The 19,968-nt window shown below is 35.1% G+C and overlaps 1 protein-coding gene across 4 annotated transcripts; it reads right to left on the bottom strand.

Moving 5' to 3' along the window:
* Positions 1 to 627: 627 nt before the first annotated feature.
* On the bottom strand, positions 628 to 11,826 carry LOC109066180 (chemokine-like receptor 1). 4 transcript variants are annotated; one of them, XM_042723651.1, is made up of 4 exons: positions 11,268 to 11,826; positions 11,024 to 11,082; positions 5,536 to 5,744; positions 628 to 1,606 (listed from the first exon to the last, which is right to left on the bottom strand). In XM_042723651.1, the coding sequence occupies exons 3-4, from the start codon at positions 5,732 to 5,734 to the stop codon at positions 876 to 878; spliced, it is 930 nt and encodes a 309-aa protein (XP_042579585.1). In that variant the 5' UTR covers positions 5,735 to 5,744; positions 11,024 to 11,082; positions 11,268 to 11,826; the 3' UTR covers positions 628 to 875. The 4 variants fall into 4 exon arrangements, with proteins under 4 accessions (XP_042579585.1, XP_042579586.1, XP_042579583.1 ...); XM_042723652.1 differs by lacking the exon at positions 628 to 1,606 and having other exon boundaries at positions 2,457 to 5,688; positions 11,268 to 11,716; XM_042723649.1 differs by lacking the exon at positions 628 to 1,606 and having other exon boundaries at positions 2,457 to 5,744; positions 11,268 to 11,709.
* Positions 11,827 to 19,968: the final 8,142 nt, after the last annotated feature.

Below are 19,968 nucleotides of genomic sequence, written 5' to 3'. Positions count from 1 at the left end.
TTTAATCTAAATTTAAACTGTCAGAGTGTGTCTGCCTCCTATGGAGCCCCGCACATGGCATGCAGGAAAAAATTAGTAGGCAAAATCGTGTGCACGATTTACTATTTAGTTTCCTCGATTTATATATTGCACGCACGATTTACTAATTTGTTTCCTCGATTTGCCAAATCGTGCACACGATTTATAAATCGAGGGAACGAAATACCAATCGTGTGCATTTTTTAGTACATGGAGGGAACGAATTAGTAAATCGTGCACACAATTTATTTATTTTTTCTTGCATGTCATGTGAGGGGCTCCGCTTCCTGGTTGTAGTGTTTGAAAAAACACATAACATGAACTGTTCTTTACGCTGCAACCATATATAGACTACAATCATACAGTATATACTTACATATTTTCATATGTATAATAAACAAAACATTACAATATTTTGACAAAACAGCAACAATATTATGACATGCCATCAGTAAGAAAACCATACAGGCCATACAGTAGATAGTGGGTTATTGTTTCTGTAGCATGCTTTTTCTAGCAGTAAGTGTATACATGTGATGCAGTGTATCAACAAAATCAACATTTAAATTTAAAGCGAGCATGAATTTGGACCATACAGGGCCAATTTTCATAATAATCAATTTTCAGAGTTTGGATTAGGAGTTAAAAGAAATGTTCCATTTGTCAGTTTGAATACACAGATTGCTGGCATGCATTTTTGTGGATGTGGTGTATCTTTAACAGTCTTTGCTGATGTATTTTAGAATTACTACATCAATCTTTAATGCCTGTGTACAATTCATGGGCAGCATTTTCCTAAGAGCATCAGTTCATTGTTGTGATCTGGGTCATCCATCCATTCTTCAAACTGCTTATCCTCAGTAGGGTCGCAGGGATGCTGGTCCAAGGGTGGAGGAAACACTGCTAGATGACAATAACAAATAGATGATCGGGCTGATAAAAGGGTGGGCTGTGGCCAATGCAGTAGCTGCTGGAAGTCCATATTTCAACATACTTGGATCCAGGCTTTCGGTAACAGTGGCTTGAAGCATGGTTAAGAAGATTTGAGGGCCCCAGAACACAAAGAAGGCAATCTTTATAGCACAGATTATCTGTGCCTGCTTCTTGTAATCTTTAGACTTTCTATGAGCTGATGTCAAACAGCTGAGAAACATTATGAAAGCTGGCACAAGAAGCCCGATGAGAAATCTCATGATAACGACTGCCTTCAGCCTTGCAATGCCGTCTTGAGTTGTTTTCAATTTGTCCAAATCATAATCATCAATGCAGTGAGAAGATCGAACCTCTCTGGAAAACAGTGAAGGACATGCCAAGACTGCTGCAATAGCCCAGGAGAATGAAATCAGAATGATGTTACAATTCTTGCAAATTTTTAAGCAACGACTTTTTAAAAAAACAGAACTAATGCTCCAGAAACTCAGCATGGCTGCTGTGGAGAACATACTGCCGTAGGTGACATAGGATGACAGCTTGCAGCTTGCTTTTCCATAATTCCATTCAAAGTTATTGTAAGCATACAGGAGCTGAAAAACAACAAATGCACTGGAGACTAAGTGTGTTACAGCCAACGCCGTAATCCAAGTGGAAACTGTTGACGTTTTCTTGTTTTTCAGGCAGCTGATGATAAGTTGAGGGTGACACCAAGGATCAGGACAACAGAATATGTAATTAAGTAGAGCATCCTAATAAGATGTTGGTACTGCTTGATTGCATTTCCCCTGCTTTCTCTTTCTGCAATTATAGTATCATAGTCTGTGTCATTGTCTTCTCCGGACATTTTATAAAGTCTGAAACAAAAATATATGGATTAACATTTTTTTACTCTGAATAATATACTGCCCAGGAAGGGATATGTTCTGTTTAGATCTGTTTTATAACCTGCCCCTTCCTGGACACTGAATAAAATACTATTCTTAAAAGAATAGTGCAGGCAAAAAAAAAAAAAAAATCTTTACAAAAGTGGTCATTGTGAATTTTTTTTAATGGAAAAGAGCTGTGACGAATCTTCAAAGGGTTTTTTTTTTGTTTTTGTTTTTTTTTTGTCCAACAGAAAAATAAACACCAGGCTTAGGGAAGAAATTAGAGAATTTTTATTTTTGAGTGAACTGTCCCTTTAAGGAGGGGGGAAAAAATTATCTTTCCAAATTAGGCACCAGCAAATATATAGAATGCTCCTTTTCTATATTAAAGCATTAATATCTAATATTAGAGATTTCTTATGTTAGTCATTGACGTTGAAATCTGACACATTTGTCAGTGAGCAACACATTTAACCACCTTACATTATAATTGGTGCAAAACATTAGATACTTAATAGTAAGACAATAACAAATTCAGATATCACAGAAAAAAAAATCTTAATTTAATATTATAAATTAAACAAAAACAAACATGAATAACCATTATCAGAATTAGAGTAATAAAACAGCAACATCTGCTCAACACTGCATGTTGTTTTTAATCGTATTGCACATTTTTGCACACAAAATTTACATTTAAAATTAAGCTACTTATGCAAGTCTTGCAGAAAAGTTTTAAAAGTTTCACCATAATCTCTTATTTGGTTCAAATGCTTTGCTTCATGCATATTTTCTGCAAAATTGTCTTACCTTTGGCAGCAAAACTGCAGAATGAATAAAATCAGAAATTTGTGTCTATCTGTGAGAACGGTGTACTGAATATGAAAGTAAAATAGCCTACGTGGCATTGAATATTTAACCTTTTTTTTTTCTCCTTATGCACGTGTGTTTTCGTCGGCTGCAATTTGAGCTTCAGCACATCTTTGGTTCTGGACAAAGTCCAGAGATTTAACTGCACTTTAGCACAGGCGTAAATCACAGTAAATCACTGTGATCAAGCCAGCCGCACTTTTTTTTTTTTTTTTTTTTTTTTTGGTTTTGCGCGTGTAATCATGCACTTACGGTACGGGTGCTGAGAGCAGATAAAATGCATGTAAAGAAGCTGTCATACACACGTTTCCTTTATACTTTTGCTTATTTTAACTAATTTAACATTTTTAGTTTTTAAATACTTTATTTTTGTACATAAACGTTTGTATTGTCAATTAATTATTATAAATCGTTTATTAATGTTTATATTATTGATTTTCATTCATTGTTTTTTTATTTCATATTTGTGTGTGTGTGTGTGTGTGTGTGTATATATAATGTGTGTGTAACAAAATGCATCTTAGCAATTGCACTGTCTCCCATTTTCCAACACTCATAAAAATTGTTCCTTTATAGGTTAGCTCATTCTTTCAATGGATATGTAGTCAGAGTGACCCTGACTATTACTGTATTAAATTTAATTTAAAGCATTTTACTGTATAGTTTTTGAGAAAACTAAAAGCAAAATCCCCCAAAACATCAAACTCCTTTATTGCACTTGCTTTATTTCCTTATATTTAAACACTCATGAAAAAATGTTCCTTTATAGGTTAGCTCATTCTTTCAATGGATATGTATTCAGGGTGAGCCTGACTATCACTGTATTCATTTTCAAGACATTTTACTGTATAGTTTTGGAGAAAAATCACCCAAAACATCAAACTCCTTTGTTGCACGGTTTATTTCCATATATTTAAACACTCATTAAAAAATGTTCCTTTATAGGTCAGCTCATTGTTTCAATGGATATGTTTTCAGAGTGAGCCTGACTAGCACTGTATTAATTTTTAATGTCTGCCTCCTATGGAGCTCCGCACATGGCATGCAGGAAAAAATTAGTAGGCAAAATCTTGTGCACGATTTACTATTTCGTTTCCTCGATTTATATATTGCGCGCATGATTTACTAATTTGTTTCCTCGATTTGCCAAATCGTGCACACGATTTATAAATCGAGGGAACTAAATAGTAATTGTGTGAATGTTTTAGTACATAGTGGGAACGAAGTCTTAAATCCTGCGCACAATTTATTTTTTCTTGCATTTCATGTGCGGGGCTCCGCTTCCTGGTTGTAGTGTTTGAAAAAACGCATAAAATGAAAATACATTAATTTGTAATATAGCCTGTTCTTTACACTGCAGCCATATATAGACTACAATCATATACTTACATACGTATAATAAACAAAACATCACAATATTATGACAAAACAGCAACAATATTATGACACACCATCAGTAAAAAAACAGCTTCAAATGGTCCTCTATAAGGTTGATATTCATATACTACAGGACATACAGTAGATAGTGGGTTATTGTTTCTGTAGCATGCTTTTTCTAGCAGTAAGTGTATACATGTGATGCAGTGTATCAACAAAATCAACATTTAACTTTAAAGCAAGCATGAATTTGGACCATACAGGGCCAATTTTTTTTTTATAATAATTTTCAGAGTTTGGATTAGGAGTTAAAAGAAATGTTCCATTTGTCAGTTTGAATACACAGATTGCTGGCATGCATTTTTGTGGATGTGGTGTATATTTAACAGTCTTTGCTGGTGTATTTTAGAATTACTACATCAATCTTTAATGCCTGTGTACAATTCATGGGCAGCATTTTCCTAAGAGCATCAGTTCATTGTTGTGATCTGGGTCATCCATCCATTCTTCAAACTGCTTATCCTCAGTAGGGTCGCAGGGATGCTGGTCCAAGGGTGGAGGAAACACTGCTAGATGACCATTCCATCATAGGGGAACACTCTTTCTCATTCACTACACAGACAAGTTAGTGTCTCCAGTTCACCTCTGAAAAGCTCCACACAGACAGACCTCCTGGCTCATTTGGGACTTGATCCGGGAACCTTAGTGGTGTAAGGCAACAGTGGTATCCCCTGAGAAACCCTTTCGCACTGACCTGGGTCATGTTCCATCCACTTCATTTTAATACTACATCCCAATAACAAATAGATGATCGGGCTGATAAAAGGGTGGGCTGTGGCCAATGCAGTAGCTGCTGGAAGTCCATATTTCAACATACTTGGATCCAGGCTTTCGGTAACAGTGGCTTGAAGCATGGTTAAGAAGATTTGAGGGCCCCAGAACACAAAGAAGGCAATCTTTATAGCACAGATTATCTGTGCCTGCTTCTTACAATCTTTACACTTTCTATGAGCTGATGTCAAACAGCTGAGAAACATTATGAAAGCTGGCACAAGAAGCCCGATGAGAAATCTCATGATAACGACTGCCTTCAGCCTTGCAATGCCGTCTTGAGTTGTTTTCGATTCGTCAAAATCATAATCATCAATGCAGTGAGAAGATCGAACCTCTCTGGAAAACAGTGAAGGACATGCCAAGACTGCTGCAATAGCCCAGGAGAATGAAATCAGAATGATGTTACAATTCTTGCAAATTTTTAAGCAACGACTTTTTAAAAAAACAGAACTAATGCTCCAGGAACTCAGCATGGCTGCTGTGGAGAACATACTGCCGTAGGTGACATAGGATGACAGCTTGCAGCTTGCTTTTCCATAATTCCATTCAAAGTTATTGTAAGCATACAGGAGCTGAAAAACAACAAATGCACTGGAGACTAAGTGTGTTAAAGCCAACGCCGTAATCCAAGTGAAAACTGTTGACGTTTTCTTGTTTTTCAGGCAGCTGATGATAATGACGATGAAGTTGAGGGTGACACCAAGGATCAGGACAACAGAATATGTAATTAAGTAGAGCATCCTGATAAGATGTTGGTACTGCTTGATTGCATTTTCCCTGCTTTCTCTTTCTGCAATTAAAGTATCATAGTCTGTGTCATTGTCTTCTCCGGACATTTTATAAAGTCTGAAACAAAAATATATGGATTAACATTTTTTTTTACTCTGAATAATATACTGCCCATATACTAACCTAATATACTAACCTGCCCCTTCCTGGACACTGAATAGAATACTATTCTTAAAAGAATAGTGCATGCAAGAAAAATCTTTATAAAAGTGGTCATTGTGAACTTTTTTTTTAATGGAAAAGAGCTGTGACGAATCCTCAAAGGTTTTTTTTTTTTTTTTTTTTTTTTTGTCCAACAGAAAAATAAACACCAGGCTTAGGGAAGAAATTAGAGAATTTTTATTTTTGAGTGAACTGTCCCTTTAAGGAGGGAAAAAAAGTTTCTCTTTCCAAATGAGGCACCAGCAAATATATAGAACGCTCCTTTTCTATATTAAACAAAATTTACATTTAAAATTAAGCTACTTATGCATGTCTTGCAGAAAAGTTTTAAAAGTTTCACCATAATCCCTTATTTGGTTCAAATGCTTTGCTTCGTGCATATTTTCTGCAAAATTGTCTTACCTTTGGCAGCAAAATGGCAGAATAAATAAAATCAGAAATTTGTGTCTATCTGTGAGAACGGTGTACTGAATATGAAAGTAAAATAGCCTACGTGGCATTGAATATTTAAGCTTTTTTTTCTCCTTAAGCATGTGTGTTTCGTCGGCTGCAATTTGAGCTTCAGCACATCTTTGGTTCTGGACAAAGTCCAGAGATTTAATTGCACTTTAGCACAGGCGTAAATCACAGTAAATCACTGTGGTCAAGCCAGCCGCACTTTTTTTTGGTTTTGCGCGTGTAATCATGCACTTCGGTACGGGTGCTGAGAGCAGATAAAATGCATGTAAAGAAGCTGTCATACACACGTTTCCTTTATACTTTTGCTCATTTTAACTAATTTTAAATTTTTAGTTTTTAAATACTTTTTTTTTGTACATAAACGTTTGTATTGTACATTAATTATTATAAATCATTTATTAATGTTTATAAATGTTAATGATTTTCATTCATTGTTTTTTTTATTTCATATTTGTGTGTGTATGTGTGCATATATGCCTATAAAGGAACAATTTTTATGGGTAATATTTATACACACACACACATAATATATATATTATGTGTGTGTGTGTGTGTGTGTGTGTGTGTGTGTGTGTGTGTGTGTGTGTGTGTGTGTGTGTATAACAAAATGCATCCTAGCAATTGCACCGTGTCCCATTTTCCAACACTCATAAAAATTGTTCCTTTATAGGTTAGCTCATTCTATCAATGGATATGTATTCAGAGTGACCCTGACTATCACTGTATTAAATTTAATTTAAAGCATTTTACTGTATAATTTTTGAGAAAACTAAAAGCAAAATCACCCAAAACATCACACTCCTTTGTTGCAGTTGGTTTATTTCCGTATATTTAAACACTCATGAAAAAATGTTCCTTTATAGGTTAGCTCATTCTTTCAATGGATATGTATTCAGAGTGAGCCTGACTATCACTGTATTAATTTTCAAGGCATTTTACTGTATAGTTTTGGAGAAAACTAAAAGCAAAATCACCCCAAATAACAAAATGCATCTTAGCAATTGCACTGTGTCCCATTTTCCAACACTCATACAAATTGTCCCTTTATAGGTTAGCACATTCTTTCAATGGATATGTATTCAGAGTGACCCTGACTATAACTGTATTAATTTTTTTAACATTTTACTGTATAGTTTTTGAGAAAACAAAGCAAAATCACACAAAACAACAAAATGCATCCTAGCAATTACACTGTGTCCCATTTTCCAACACTCATAAAAAGGGTTTCTTTATAGGTTAGCTCATTCTTTCAAATCATATGTATTCAGAGTGACCCTGACTATCACTGTATTAATTTTCACATATTTTTACTGTATAATATTGGAGAAAATTAAAGGCAAATTCACCCAGCATCTAAGTGAATAAGCAATTTTACATCATGTCCCATTTTCGAACCCTCATAAAAATCTTTCATTTACAGGTTTGCTCGTTCTTTTGATTGATTCCTGTTTACAGTCACCCTGACTATTACTTTATTATTACTATTATTGTTATTATTTAACATTTACATTTAGTCATTTTGCAGACACTTTTATCCAAAGCAACTTACAATTGCGGGATACATAAAGTGATTCTTCTTAAAGAGGCAAACAGACACAGGAAGTGCTTGTAATACCAAGTTTTAGACAAGTTCAAATAAGTACAAGCTAGAAAAAGAAGGAATAAATAAAGAGAGTTTTTTTGTTTTTTACGATGAAGCCAAGTAGTTTTGAAAGAGATGAGTTTTTTTAGCTGTCGCTTGAAAATTGTCAGGGAATTAGCATTCTTGATAGGGGTAGGAAGATCATTTTTTCTTTTTCTTTTTTTGACTGTATGGTTTTGAATAAAATTAATGACAAAATCACTTCAAAAAACAAAGTGCATTCTACCAGTTGCACCATTACCCATTTTCAAATATATTAAATAAAATATTTTCTTTGTAACTTTGCTCATTCTTTCAATTGATTACTGTTCACAGTGATCCTGACTATTATTGTGGTAATTTTCAAATATTTTTACTGTAAAGTTTGGGAGAAAATTAATGGCAAATTCACCCCAAGTATCTATGTGCACCTTTGCACTATTACATCCCATCCCATTTTCAAATACTCATAAAATTCTTTCCTTTATAGGTTTGCTCATTCTTTCATTGATTCCTGTTCACATTGACCCTGTCTATTACTGTATTAATTTTCATGTCATTTTACTTTACAGTTTCGAGAAAACGCAAACTCACTTCAAAAATGTTTTTATAGAGTGTATTGTTGCACTCATATCCCATTTTCCAACATAAAGTTTCAGTTTTTGAAGGAATTATTGTGCAAATGTACCATTCTTATTACCATATGAAACTGACTCTTATTTTATAAATAGTATTGGTCAAAATTGCTAGGAAATACTCTCCTGACGTCATACACAACCTCTTCTTACATTTTAATTATTAGTGTCACATTTAATTAAGTTAAAATCTTAATTTTAACCTTAGGAACGGATTATGTAAATCACCTCTTTGAGCAGTCCTTATCTGTGTCCATGGTTTATAATTTTTAGTTAAATTTCTTATGTCTTTGCTTTTATAGCCCTGAGGTTGTTGTATTTGTTAATGGTGATTATGCCTGCAAAGCTATTATTTGTTTTGCTGTGTTTGTTTACTATAATCATAAGTCTATTGAATAGCTTAGCTGAAATTTCTTGTTTCTCCTTACCTGTAACTGATTAATTAGAATTGTATTAAAATGAATTTTAGAATGATCAATCTCAATTAAAATCCAGATACAACAAGATTACACATGGTAATATAGTTGACAACACAAAGTAAAAATAAGTAAAATAGTATCAGTGCGTTTTTTTTAAAATGATCACACTTATTTTAATTTTATTTAATTTTATCGTATTCTATGTACTTTTATAAATATTATGCATTTTATATAAATACATTTATTTTATTTATTTATTTATTTAATTTGCCTTTCTTGTTTCAGAAAACACCTTTGTGCATCGTAAGGAATAATAGCACTTTGGGCATACTGTTGTATATCACATCAGACTGCACAACAGTGCCTACTGTGGCTTCAACACCTGTGAACATTTGACTGTCTTCTGCACACTGATGCATACACCTAAAATCATCTTCCCATATTAGGCTTTTGTTTAACTGCATAAAAAAAAAAATACATATTTGCATTTGTATCTGTGAAATATCATAACAGAGGTTACATAATCCCTATCACATCTTATTTCTGTATTTCAATCTTAATAAAACTCATGTTTAAATTCCATTAGGTTGTATTGCAGTCGATCAGTCAATATCTTCCTGTTATTTCAAGGTGTCATTGAGTATTGAAAGGTGCCTAATAAATTGTATTATTATTATTATTATCATTAAATTATTATAGAAGTAAGCGGCAGCAGAGGCTGTGGAAGAATGACACCAAGGAGTTCTGCAGAGGCATGAGGACTATAATTGGTTACAAGCTTTCTGTACAATAAAAACAACAACAAATAAAAATAATGGAAAGTAAAAATAAACAATTTGTTCCCGTCAAAACATGAACATGACTGTTTTCTACAATTCACATTGAAACAATAATAGACTAAAAATAATAATAGCAAATAATGTTTGTTATATAATACTTACTGTGTTTTTGAACTCAAAAGATAATGTATATGTTTCAAATTAGGGCATTAAACAGGATGCAAGAGCTAAATGAGTTTAGCCAGGTCTTATTTTATATGTCATCAAATAGAACAATTACTTATTATTATTTGAATTAATACAGTAATAATAGTCAGGGTGACTGTGAACAGGAATCAATTGAAAGAACGAGCAAACCTATAAAGTTAAGATTTTTATGACCGTTTGAAAATAGGACAGTGTAAAAATACTTATGCACTCAGATGCTTGGGGTATTTTTATGAAGGTCTGAAAATGGGACATGATATAAAAGTGTTTATTCACTTAGAATTGTGAATTTGCCTTTAATTTTCTCCAAAATTATACATCAAAAAAAATATAAATTTAAAGAAAATGATAATCTGGGTCACTCTGAATACATATGAATTGAAAGAATGAGCTAACCTATAAAGTAACATTTTTTATGAGTGTTTAAATATATGGAAATAAACCAAGTGCAACAAAGGAGTTTGATGTTTTGTGATTTTGCTTTTAGTTTTCTCCAAAACTATACAGTAAAATGCCTTGAAAATGAATACAGTGATAGTCAGGCTCACTCTGAATACATATGATTTGAAAGAATGAGCTAACCTATAAAGGAACACTTCTTATGTGTGTTGGAAAATGGGACACAGTGCAATTGCCAGGATGCATTTTTTTTGTTATACACACACACACACACACACACACACACACACACTCGCACACAAACATGAAATAAATAAATAAATGAATGAAAATCATTAATATTAACATTTATAAACATTAATAAACGATTTATAATACTTATTGTACAATACAAACGTTTATGTACAAAAATAAAGTATTTAAAAACTACAAATTTAAAATTAGTTAAAATAAGAAAAATTATAAAGGAAACGTGTGTATGACAGCTTCTTTACATGCATTTTATCTGCTCTCAGCTCCCGTATCGTAAGTGCATGATTACACGCGCAAACCCCCCAAAAAAGTGCTGCTGGCTTGAACGTGTATTTTCAAAGCGCGGCTGGCTTGACCGCAGTTTAAAACTGGCATGTGTCATGACTGCAATTATGTAAATTACCTTCACACCGTGTCCCAACCAGACGAGACGTGATAAGATTCCAGCGACAATTGATGTGTCTGTTCACAAGAGACGAGACAGAATCAATCAATAATCACATCAAACAGAAGCTGTATGCTGAGGTCCACATCTATGGTTGTAGCAGCCGCGTCGTCGCAGAAATAGAAACCCACAGAATTCCCTGTTGCTTGTCGTGTATCGCGGCTGATTATGACAAACTCTCTGATTAACATGGAAAATATACCTTTTATCGCGTGTACCGCGGCGTCACGTCTGATTACGACACTGCTCGACTTGTGAGAACCACAATATGCACTGGCACAAACTCAAAGATGATGGATGTGAGGAAACCGAATTCCTCAAGAAGCAAGATATCCTTGATTTTTGCAAGGATAAGAGGGCGTCGCCCTTGAGGCTAGATGCAGCGTGTGTCTGAAGCTTGGTGCTGACCTCACAGTGACAACAGCCAATCACATGAATTAATTAATTAATTAATTACATCATTACTGCAATTCAATGATAAACATAGTACACAAACACAATAGAATTGTTGAATTGTTGCACAACACACACCAGATTCACATACCACCTCAGCCACCACCTTTCCAAGCTTGGTCCCTTCAGATTGAGTCGTGTACTGATCGTTCAGAGCTACCAGCTCCAACACATTTGGCATGTGACACACTTTCAGGGATCTGTCTCATGCGTTTACACTGCCCAAGTAAATCTCTAAACAAAAAGTACACGCCCAAGTGCTTTGTAGACTGAATCTCACATTATTTTGATATGCCATTCAGTCTGTGCAGTGCCGCATTAAACGGATAGTTCACCCAGAAATTAAAATTGGGTCAATTACTCACCCTCATGTCGTTCCAAACCCACAAGACCTTCATTCATCTTCAGAACACAAAGATATTTTCTAAAATTCGAGAGCTTTCTGACCCTCCATGGACAGCAAAAGACACCACGATCAAGGCACAGAAACATAGTAAGAACATTGTTAAATTGTCCATGTGCCATCAGTGGTTCAACCGTAATTTTATGAAGCTACGAGAATACTTTTTGTGCACAAAGAAAAGAAAAATAATGACTATTAAACAATTCTTCTCTTCCATGTCAGTTTTTGCTGCACATTTACGAGAGTATTGCAACGCATGCTTGGGATGCTGCTGACGAAGAGCCAGCATTCTGATGTAGAACCCGGATGCGTTGCAGCTTGTTTACAAAGAGAGGTATGCACACATGCGGAAGACATAGAAGAGAAGAAATTGTTGAATAAAGTCATTATTTTTGTTTTCTTTGCGTATTCTCGTAGCGCCATATAATTAATGTTGAACCACTGATGTCACATGATTTGGAGCAACATTTGGGGAATAATTATGCTGCCTTCACGCCATTTCATAATTATGGTAATAGAGATCGCTAAGACATGTGACCAACTGGGCGGCAACGTCATCAGAACGCAAAGAATTATGGGTATGTTTGGCCAGTTTACCTGGGCTGGCATAGCAGGCTAGTGTTCTGGCATGAAAATAATAAAAAATTAGCGTGAAAAACAGAATATAATCGTACAAAATGCAGCGGACTAAAGAAAACAATGTCGGACCATACCGCCTAAAACTAAATCCTAATGCAAAGACGAGATATGACGAGAAAAAAAAAGGGATCAAAGGACTGGATCCTTACGAGCAGAGCGACTGGTCAAGGGACGTCAAACTGTTGCCCAACTTCCAGCATATATTTACAACTACATGATACTAAGTGTTAGTGCATACACACACTAAGTTTTCTATGGACTTTTTATAATGTAAATGTATTCATTTAAATGTATTTACATGTTAAATATGTAAAGAAACTGAAATTAAGTTGGATTGTTACTACTATTTAAGTTATGTACTTGTGTTTGCAACCAAAGAACACTGATTTTGCACAATTATTCCTTAATACAGATAAAGGAGGCAGAATTTCATTCAGTCTTCGTGTATTTTATTTACAGACATGGCTAAATCATTACATGTGAGAAGAGACATTACAAAATCTTTTGGAAAACAATAAACATTTACATATTAGATGTGAGCATGGTATATAATTCTCCAAAAAGGCTTGAACCGGTCTGTGTTCGTAGCTTTGACCTCAGTATGGCCGAGGTACAGAGAAGGGGTCCAGTCAGGATCACACTCCAACATTTCATAGGCAAGTTTGCCTGCAAACACAGTCACCAAATAAATTGCTATGTAGCCTAGATGTACAACATTTAAAAACTGATTAACGTTACGCTTTAGTACGTTGGTAACTTAAGCTCATCTTCTAGCCATTTCATGCTACTTAACAGTTAACATTGGCCTAACGTCAAATCTAATGGTCTGGTTGAGTCAAACAAAACACACTGGTTATTTGCCGACAACATAACATTTACAGAGAGTAATTGTAACTTACCTTTGTGAAAATGTTTTGAACACACCATCGTGTGGAGTGTTATCGAAGGTAAAATCTTGGGCTCCTTACTGCTGCTAACGTTATCCATGCCATTCGTCAAGTTTTTGTCACCTCTGAAACATGGCTTGTACTATTATTTTTCCACGCTGGAAAACGATAAAAGGATATTCCGTTCTTAAGCTTAACGCCACTTCTATCGTGAGAACGACTATTCCAGTTTATAACAGCGTTCTTCCCTCCATGCATGCATAGAAGTCTGGCGCGTTATGTTTGTGCCGCGGTCTCCCAAAATGCTTTGCGTTTACCACTGGGAATACGTCATGATGACGACACATTAGCAATCTCTATTCCAAGATGACAACATATGACGTTCGTAACTCTCAGAAAATTCCAAGCTTACAAATCGTAATTAAGAGCTCTGGGGCCGGTTGCACCAGCTAGATGTAAAAAATCTGGGTGTAAGTCCTACGTTGGCCTTCGCAACGTCTAGCTTTACGATAAATATTTACACCTGTTGCACCACGATCAGGCGCAACTACGTCCAGCGTAGACAATGCGCGTCCATGCCGACACATTCTCCCGCAGTTATAGATTTATCTGAGAAGACGTTACACCACAATGGCTACAACTACTAATATAGAACTGAATTGCTCAAGACATCATAAGAAGTGAAGCCACCGCACCATGATTTCATTGAGTAAACATTTAAGTCCGCGTTTTTATATCTGAAGTCTCCCTGCACATTCCCATGACAGATTTCATCAAGGTTAAGTAAAATATAAAAATGTAATACAATGCTTCTCTCTAGAGTTATTTTTTATAACTGACTATCAAGTTTATGTACAATGAATGTCTTTCTTGAGGTAAATATGACTTTATGTGACATTTTGTGTTTTACTGGTGTCTTTCTCTAGTAGAAAAAACATGTTTATAGTTTGTATTTCATGAAAATATTTGAAAGCTGACCATTTAAAAAACTTATTGCGATTATTGGATGGCAGGCACGCTACAAATAATGAATAAAAAAAAATACAAAAAAATACCAACAATCAACAACACTGTCTCCTTCCAAGCAAGATGTCAAATGGGTTCATTTTCTTTTAATAATCCCAGTTCATATGTAATATTTTACTGCATAATTATTACATGCTGTACAGAAATATATTTTGTATTCAATTATCGGCAGTGTGTAGGCTACTCCGAGCTTCACGATTGATAACGCTTATCCCGCCCGAAAAGACAAGACCATAAAACATTACAGTTCACATCTGCAGTAAGAATGAAACAGACGTGAATCCTAAAAAAGAATAATGTCAGAGCAAATCATTACTTTTTCACTTTACACCTACCTCTGACTAGGCGTAAGATTTAGTCTCAGACGTAGCATTACGCCGGGATGGTGCAACGGGTATAAATTCTACACGCGACTTAAAGCACATTTTACGTCCAGCCTAGTCTTACAACCGGGTGTACGTCCAGCTGGTGCAACCGGCCCCTGGAGCACATGAAGGCTTTGGCATTGATAGTGTTGCCATAGAAACACATAATTCAGCTACGAGTAGAATGTCACATGTTGTCATCTTGGAATTACGGTAATTACGAAATAGCGTGAAGGCAGCTTAAATGACAGAATTTTTATTTTTGGGTGAACTATCCCTTTAAGTCGAACATGTAACGAATACCTGCTGCAAACACTGATATATACAGGAGCGTCACTAGGCCCTTTTTAGGGGGGCTTCAGCCCCTAAAAAATAATTTGATTAATTAATTTGTAATCGCTTCAGTCCCCTTTAAAAACTCATTTGAAACGGCCGCAAGCTGCGTCAAGTTTCGGCTCCTCCCCTGATCTGAGTCTGCATGAATTCAGCGCATTTTTCAATCCGCATGGGCGCCGATCAGAGCGAACATCAGAGAGTACAAGGTGTGTGTGTGTGTGTGTGTGTGTGCATTTATTGATAGATTGCTATGATATGACATCTGCATTGGTGCAGTTCTTGTAATTGCAGTTTACATAATGTTACTGGACCAATACACAATTCGGGTTTCTCATCCAATACCAATACGTCTTCGCTGCGTTCACCTTCAGCCCTCATCACAGTGTGATAGTTGTTTTTTTCTTCCAACAAAAATGAAGTGATTAACACCCATGAAAACGTACTTTAGAAAAGGATCATAATTTATTTTAATTTACTTTTTAAAATTTAAAACATATTATTGTGTATTTTGGCATTACATTATGCAACCATGCACAGAAATGATTAAAGACACACATCATTTTCTGAAAGCACTAAAGGGCACAGAGAGAGAAACATCATGTGGAGTTATTTTGTTTTGTATTATTAAATATAATTTTGTATTAAGTAGCTAATAATGAATCATTAGTGTATCATGATACATACTGTATATTAGAGTAAGAGGCGAGTAGAGTAAAGGGATTTGTGATTTTTTTTTTTTTTTTAAGTAACTGATTTATAGAAGTGGCAAATTGATAATTCATGTTGTTATTTTTAATAAATAGAAATACATATAGAACAGATTAAACATGTTTGCCAACAGACAATTACATTAATACATGTTTTGTCTATATTCTTAATGAATATTAGCTGGTTAGTTAAATGATTTGAAATGAAATAAATTTTCAGGGGGTGACTTGATGTATAACCAACCGTATTGTTGATTATAAAGGCTAAAAAGCTCAATAATAATAATTTATATTTCATTGTAGATGGATATACAAAATTTTTTCTTGTCGTGCGGGAGTAGGTCTGCAAATGAGCAAGTCAGTTGAGAATAGAACGTAGACAGCCTCTCACACACAATACCACTGTGTTCCCAAGATTCACTGCAGTCATTGAACCCTTATGTTGTTTTAATTGACTGCCAATTTCCACATACATTTCATGAGAAAAAGCAGTGGTATCGTCAAAGGATAAACATGAATGTCCTAATAATGAATCAGGAAGTCTTCATTGTAAAAAAAAAAAAAAAAAAATCTACATTCCCAACTCAAAATTTTCTAGTGACTGGTCACACATCTAATTCATTTTTCTTTTTTTTTTTTTTTTTACGGTGTTGTATATGGCTCAGTCAGTACTTCTACTCCCATATATGAAATACAGGGAATACAATGGAATAGTGGTTTACAAAAAGGTTAGTAGTATACAACCCTACCCTAATAGTCAAATAATATTTTTTTTTAATCATACCCTTATTGGGGGCTGAGCCCCCCTAAAATGAAAATCCTAGAAACGCTCCTGGATATATATATTCCATTTTTTAACATGGAATTCTGTGAATGTGTGAATGTTCTGTAGGGAAATAAGGAGAAATAAGGAAAACTGTACACAAATAAGCAGAGGAATTTTAAGGTGCAGTGAACAGTAAAACTGTTTGCACTACAAACCAGTGTTTATAATTATAATAATACATTACGACATACAGTGCAACTGCGCTAATGGCGACCCGAGTTTGAATCCCAGTTGTGGTCCTTTGCCGATCCCACTCCCCTCTCTTTCTTCACCCAGTGCTTTCCTGTCTACTCTACACTGTCCTGTCCAAATAAAGGCATAAAAAAGCCCATAAATAAATCTTTAAAAAAATAATAATAATACATTAAGGCACATTACATTACAAATGTGCAAAATGTTATTAATTTTACATATTTTACAAATTCCCCACTCTTATGGGGAAAAACATGTTGGATGGAGGACTGGATCGCAAAGGAAGTCACAAAAGCCACTGCCAACATATTTGTATTCCCCAGTGTTCATAAACATTCTATTTATAAATAGGAAATCAAATAAATAAATAAAAGAAATGCCTCCCCACTCAGTTATCAGACCAAAAAAAAAAAAAAAAAGATATGATAGAATAAACCACCAAATCCAAGATTCAAGAAAACGATTAACGTTTTATTTAAAAAAAAAAAAAAAAAAAGATTTCAGAAATAAATACAATTCCAGAAAACAAACCAGTAGGTGTATAATCTTGAGGAAGGCCCAAGGCCCAAAATAACTGTAGCAAATTTTAACTCAAAGTGAGATGAACATAATTAATCATAATGGCTTATTGTTTATTATATATTCTTCAGGAATTACTTGAAGCATTATAGCATTAATAGTACAATAAATGGATACATATGGATGTTTATTAAACTACACTACAGGGGAACATGCAACATCTGACTAGACACAAACATACTAGGCCTAGTCCGAATACCATTTTTTGAGCTTCGAAGCTTTGGTAGTAATCAACACCGAATATTTGAAGCTTCGGAGGGAGGGGGCTAAACATATTCTTCTCTGTAACAGTGTCTACACTAGACGCGAGCGGGGCGCGTGGGTGACATATTCCCAACCTAAACTGCTGCTATTCTTATCAGTTATGATGTATGGTCAGTTATGATGTACTGACACAAATTTCAAATGATTTTCGCGTCCAGTGTAGACAGACATTAGATGTTACGCCGCTCAGCTACAACTGTCGTGTCCGGTGTAGACACGGTGTAATAAAGGCAGGAATCTCTGTATGTTTGTCTTTTTGCATTTTTATTATGTTGAGAACTGTTCATCCAATCGACTTCACGCGTGGCGGGTGTGTTGCTGCGGACCCAAGGGAGTACAGTGTCGTATTTTAGTGCAATATGGACACGCGACACGTTCAGAATGAATAAACTTTTAATAAACTACAGAACAGCACTTGGGTAAAGTTGGTTTTATATTCGCACATTTACACCTTTTCACACATTTCCGCGTTCAATAACTTTTAAATTACATGTGCAATAAAGTAATTTTTTGCATATTCTAATCAGCGACATCATTGTCAACCTACTTCATTGTTTTCACAATCGATCAAAATGGCCAAATATTGTTTTGATGGCATATTTACTTGCGAATGTCCACTGAATCTCCAATGTAGTGCGGGAAATTCGTTAGGGACCGTCTAAAAAGTTCGAGTTGTTTTTCATTGTGTGCAAACAGACAAATATTCTTTAGCCAACTACAGATGTGCCAGCAAATATCACTTACATTACGTCTTCTAATGCTATAGATTTTCCTTTAGCAACAGTAAAAATGGCATTATAATGGTGTTTGAAAAGATGTTTAGGAAATTAAAAAATAATAAACGTACATGAACTGTAATTTAGTAAAAATTCAGACAAGTGGAAAATTTTGTGTAATATCCTGAACATAGTTTATGGCATAGTTAAAACAACTGTTTTTATTTATTTATTTGCCTCCAGATGAACAAGAACTGTGTTGATGTGTTGGTTTTAACAGTGACATATGATTTATTTCAATAGGTTTTGAAAGCATGGGTCAACTTCCCTGAAGCAAGTTGGAACATCTTGTCTGGACCCTACAGAACATACTACAGCCCATTTCTTGATGTTTTATTTGGGCCCGAGCACCGATGGTTTGAGGACCCTATTGAATCTGCTATGTTTCCTCTTCTTCTTCTTCTTCTTCTTCTTCTTCTTCTTCTTCTTTTCCAAAATGAATCGCATTTTTGAGGGCCTAAACATGCTCGAAAAGTCATGAAACTTTGCGAAGAAAATTGTGAAAATTTTGAGTTTTCGTTGAAAGGCGTGTCTGTGGCGGCCTTACAAATTTCAAAGTTTCGCCATGAGAAAGGAAGTTGCTATAACTCAGACATACAATGTCCAATCTGCCTCAAACTTCACATGTTTGATAATACTCCTGACCTGAACAGATCGACATGCCCATATTAAGTTATAGTCATAGCGCCACCTACTGGCAACAGGAAGTGACATGTATTACACAGTAACAAACTACTCCTAGAAATTTTATGACACTTTATAATTTTTTTGGTCATTCTAATCTAAAGGCCTTTGCGATGTTAAATTGTGAACATCTTGAGTTTTCATTAAAGGGTGTGTCCATGGCGCTGTGACCAAGTTCGATGTCTCGCCATGGGAATAGAAGTTGTTGTAACTCAGGCATAAAATGTCCGATCTTCCCCAAACTTCATATGTTCGATAAGAGTCTTGGCCTGAACACATCTGAAGGTCAATATTCCATTATAATGATAGCGCCACCTGCTGACAACAGGAAGATTGGCACATATAAATGACTTTGACATATTCCTCTTATATTTACCACATTAAACGCATATTTCTCGCCATTCGCTGTTTTACTAAAGCCACCCACTGGCGGTGAGCCCGGGTGCGAGGGCCCGTTCATCGCTGCTTGCAGCTTTTATTCACCTTTGTTTTTCTGATTTTAAGTGTGATAAAGACTTCACAGTGTAAAAGTGTTCTCCAGGTGTTGAATGAAAAGAATGCAGGAATGTAAACATCATTCAATGCACATGAATTGTGAGTTTAATGTTAAACAAAGATGTCATAAAACAGGAAAACATAAAAGATAATTTAGCCATTCTTTTCATTCAACACCTGGAGAACACTTTTACACTGTTAAGTCTTTATCACACTTAAAATCAGAAAAACAGAGGTGAATAATGGGCTGTAGTATGTTCTGTAGGGTCCA

Source organism: Cyprinus carpio, chromosome B5, assembly GCF_018340385.1.
Source record: "Cyprinus carpio isolate SPL01 chromosome B5, ASM1834038v1, whole genome shotgun sequence".
NCBI classification, from domain to species: Eukaryota; Metazoa; Chordata; class Actinopteri; order Cypriniformes; family Cyprinidae; genus Cyprinus; species Cyprinus carpio.
This window is presented reverse-complemented; position numbering and strand designations above follow the sequence as displayed.

Coding starts and splice junctions, on each gene's coding strand:
- LOC109066180 (XM_042723649.1), bottom strand. CDS start 5,734: ATGTCCGGAGAAGACAATGACACAGACTATGATACTTTAATTGCAGAA.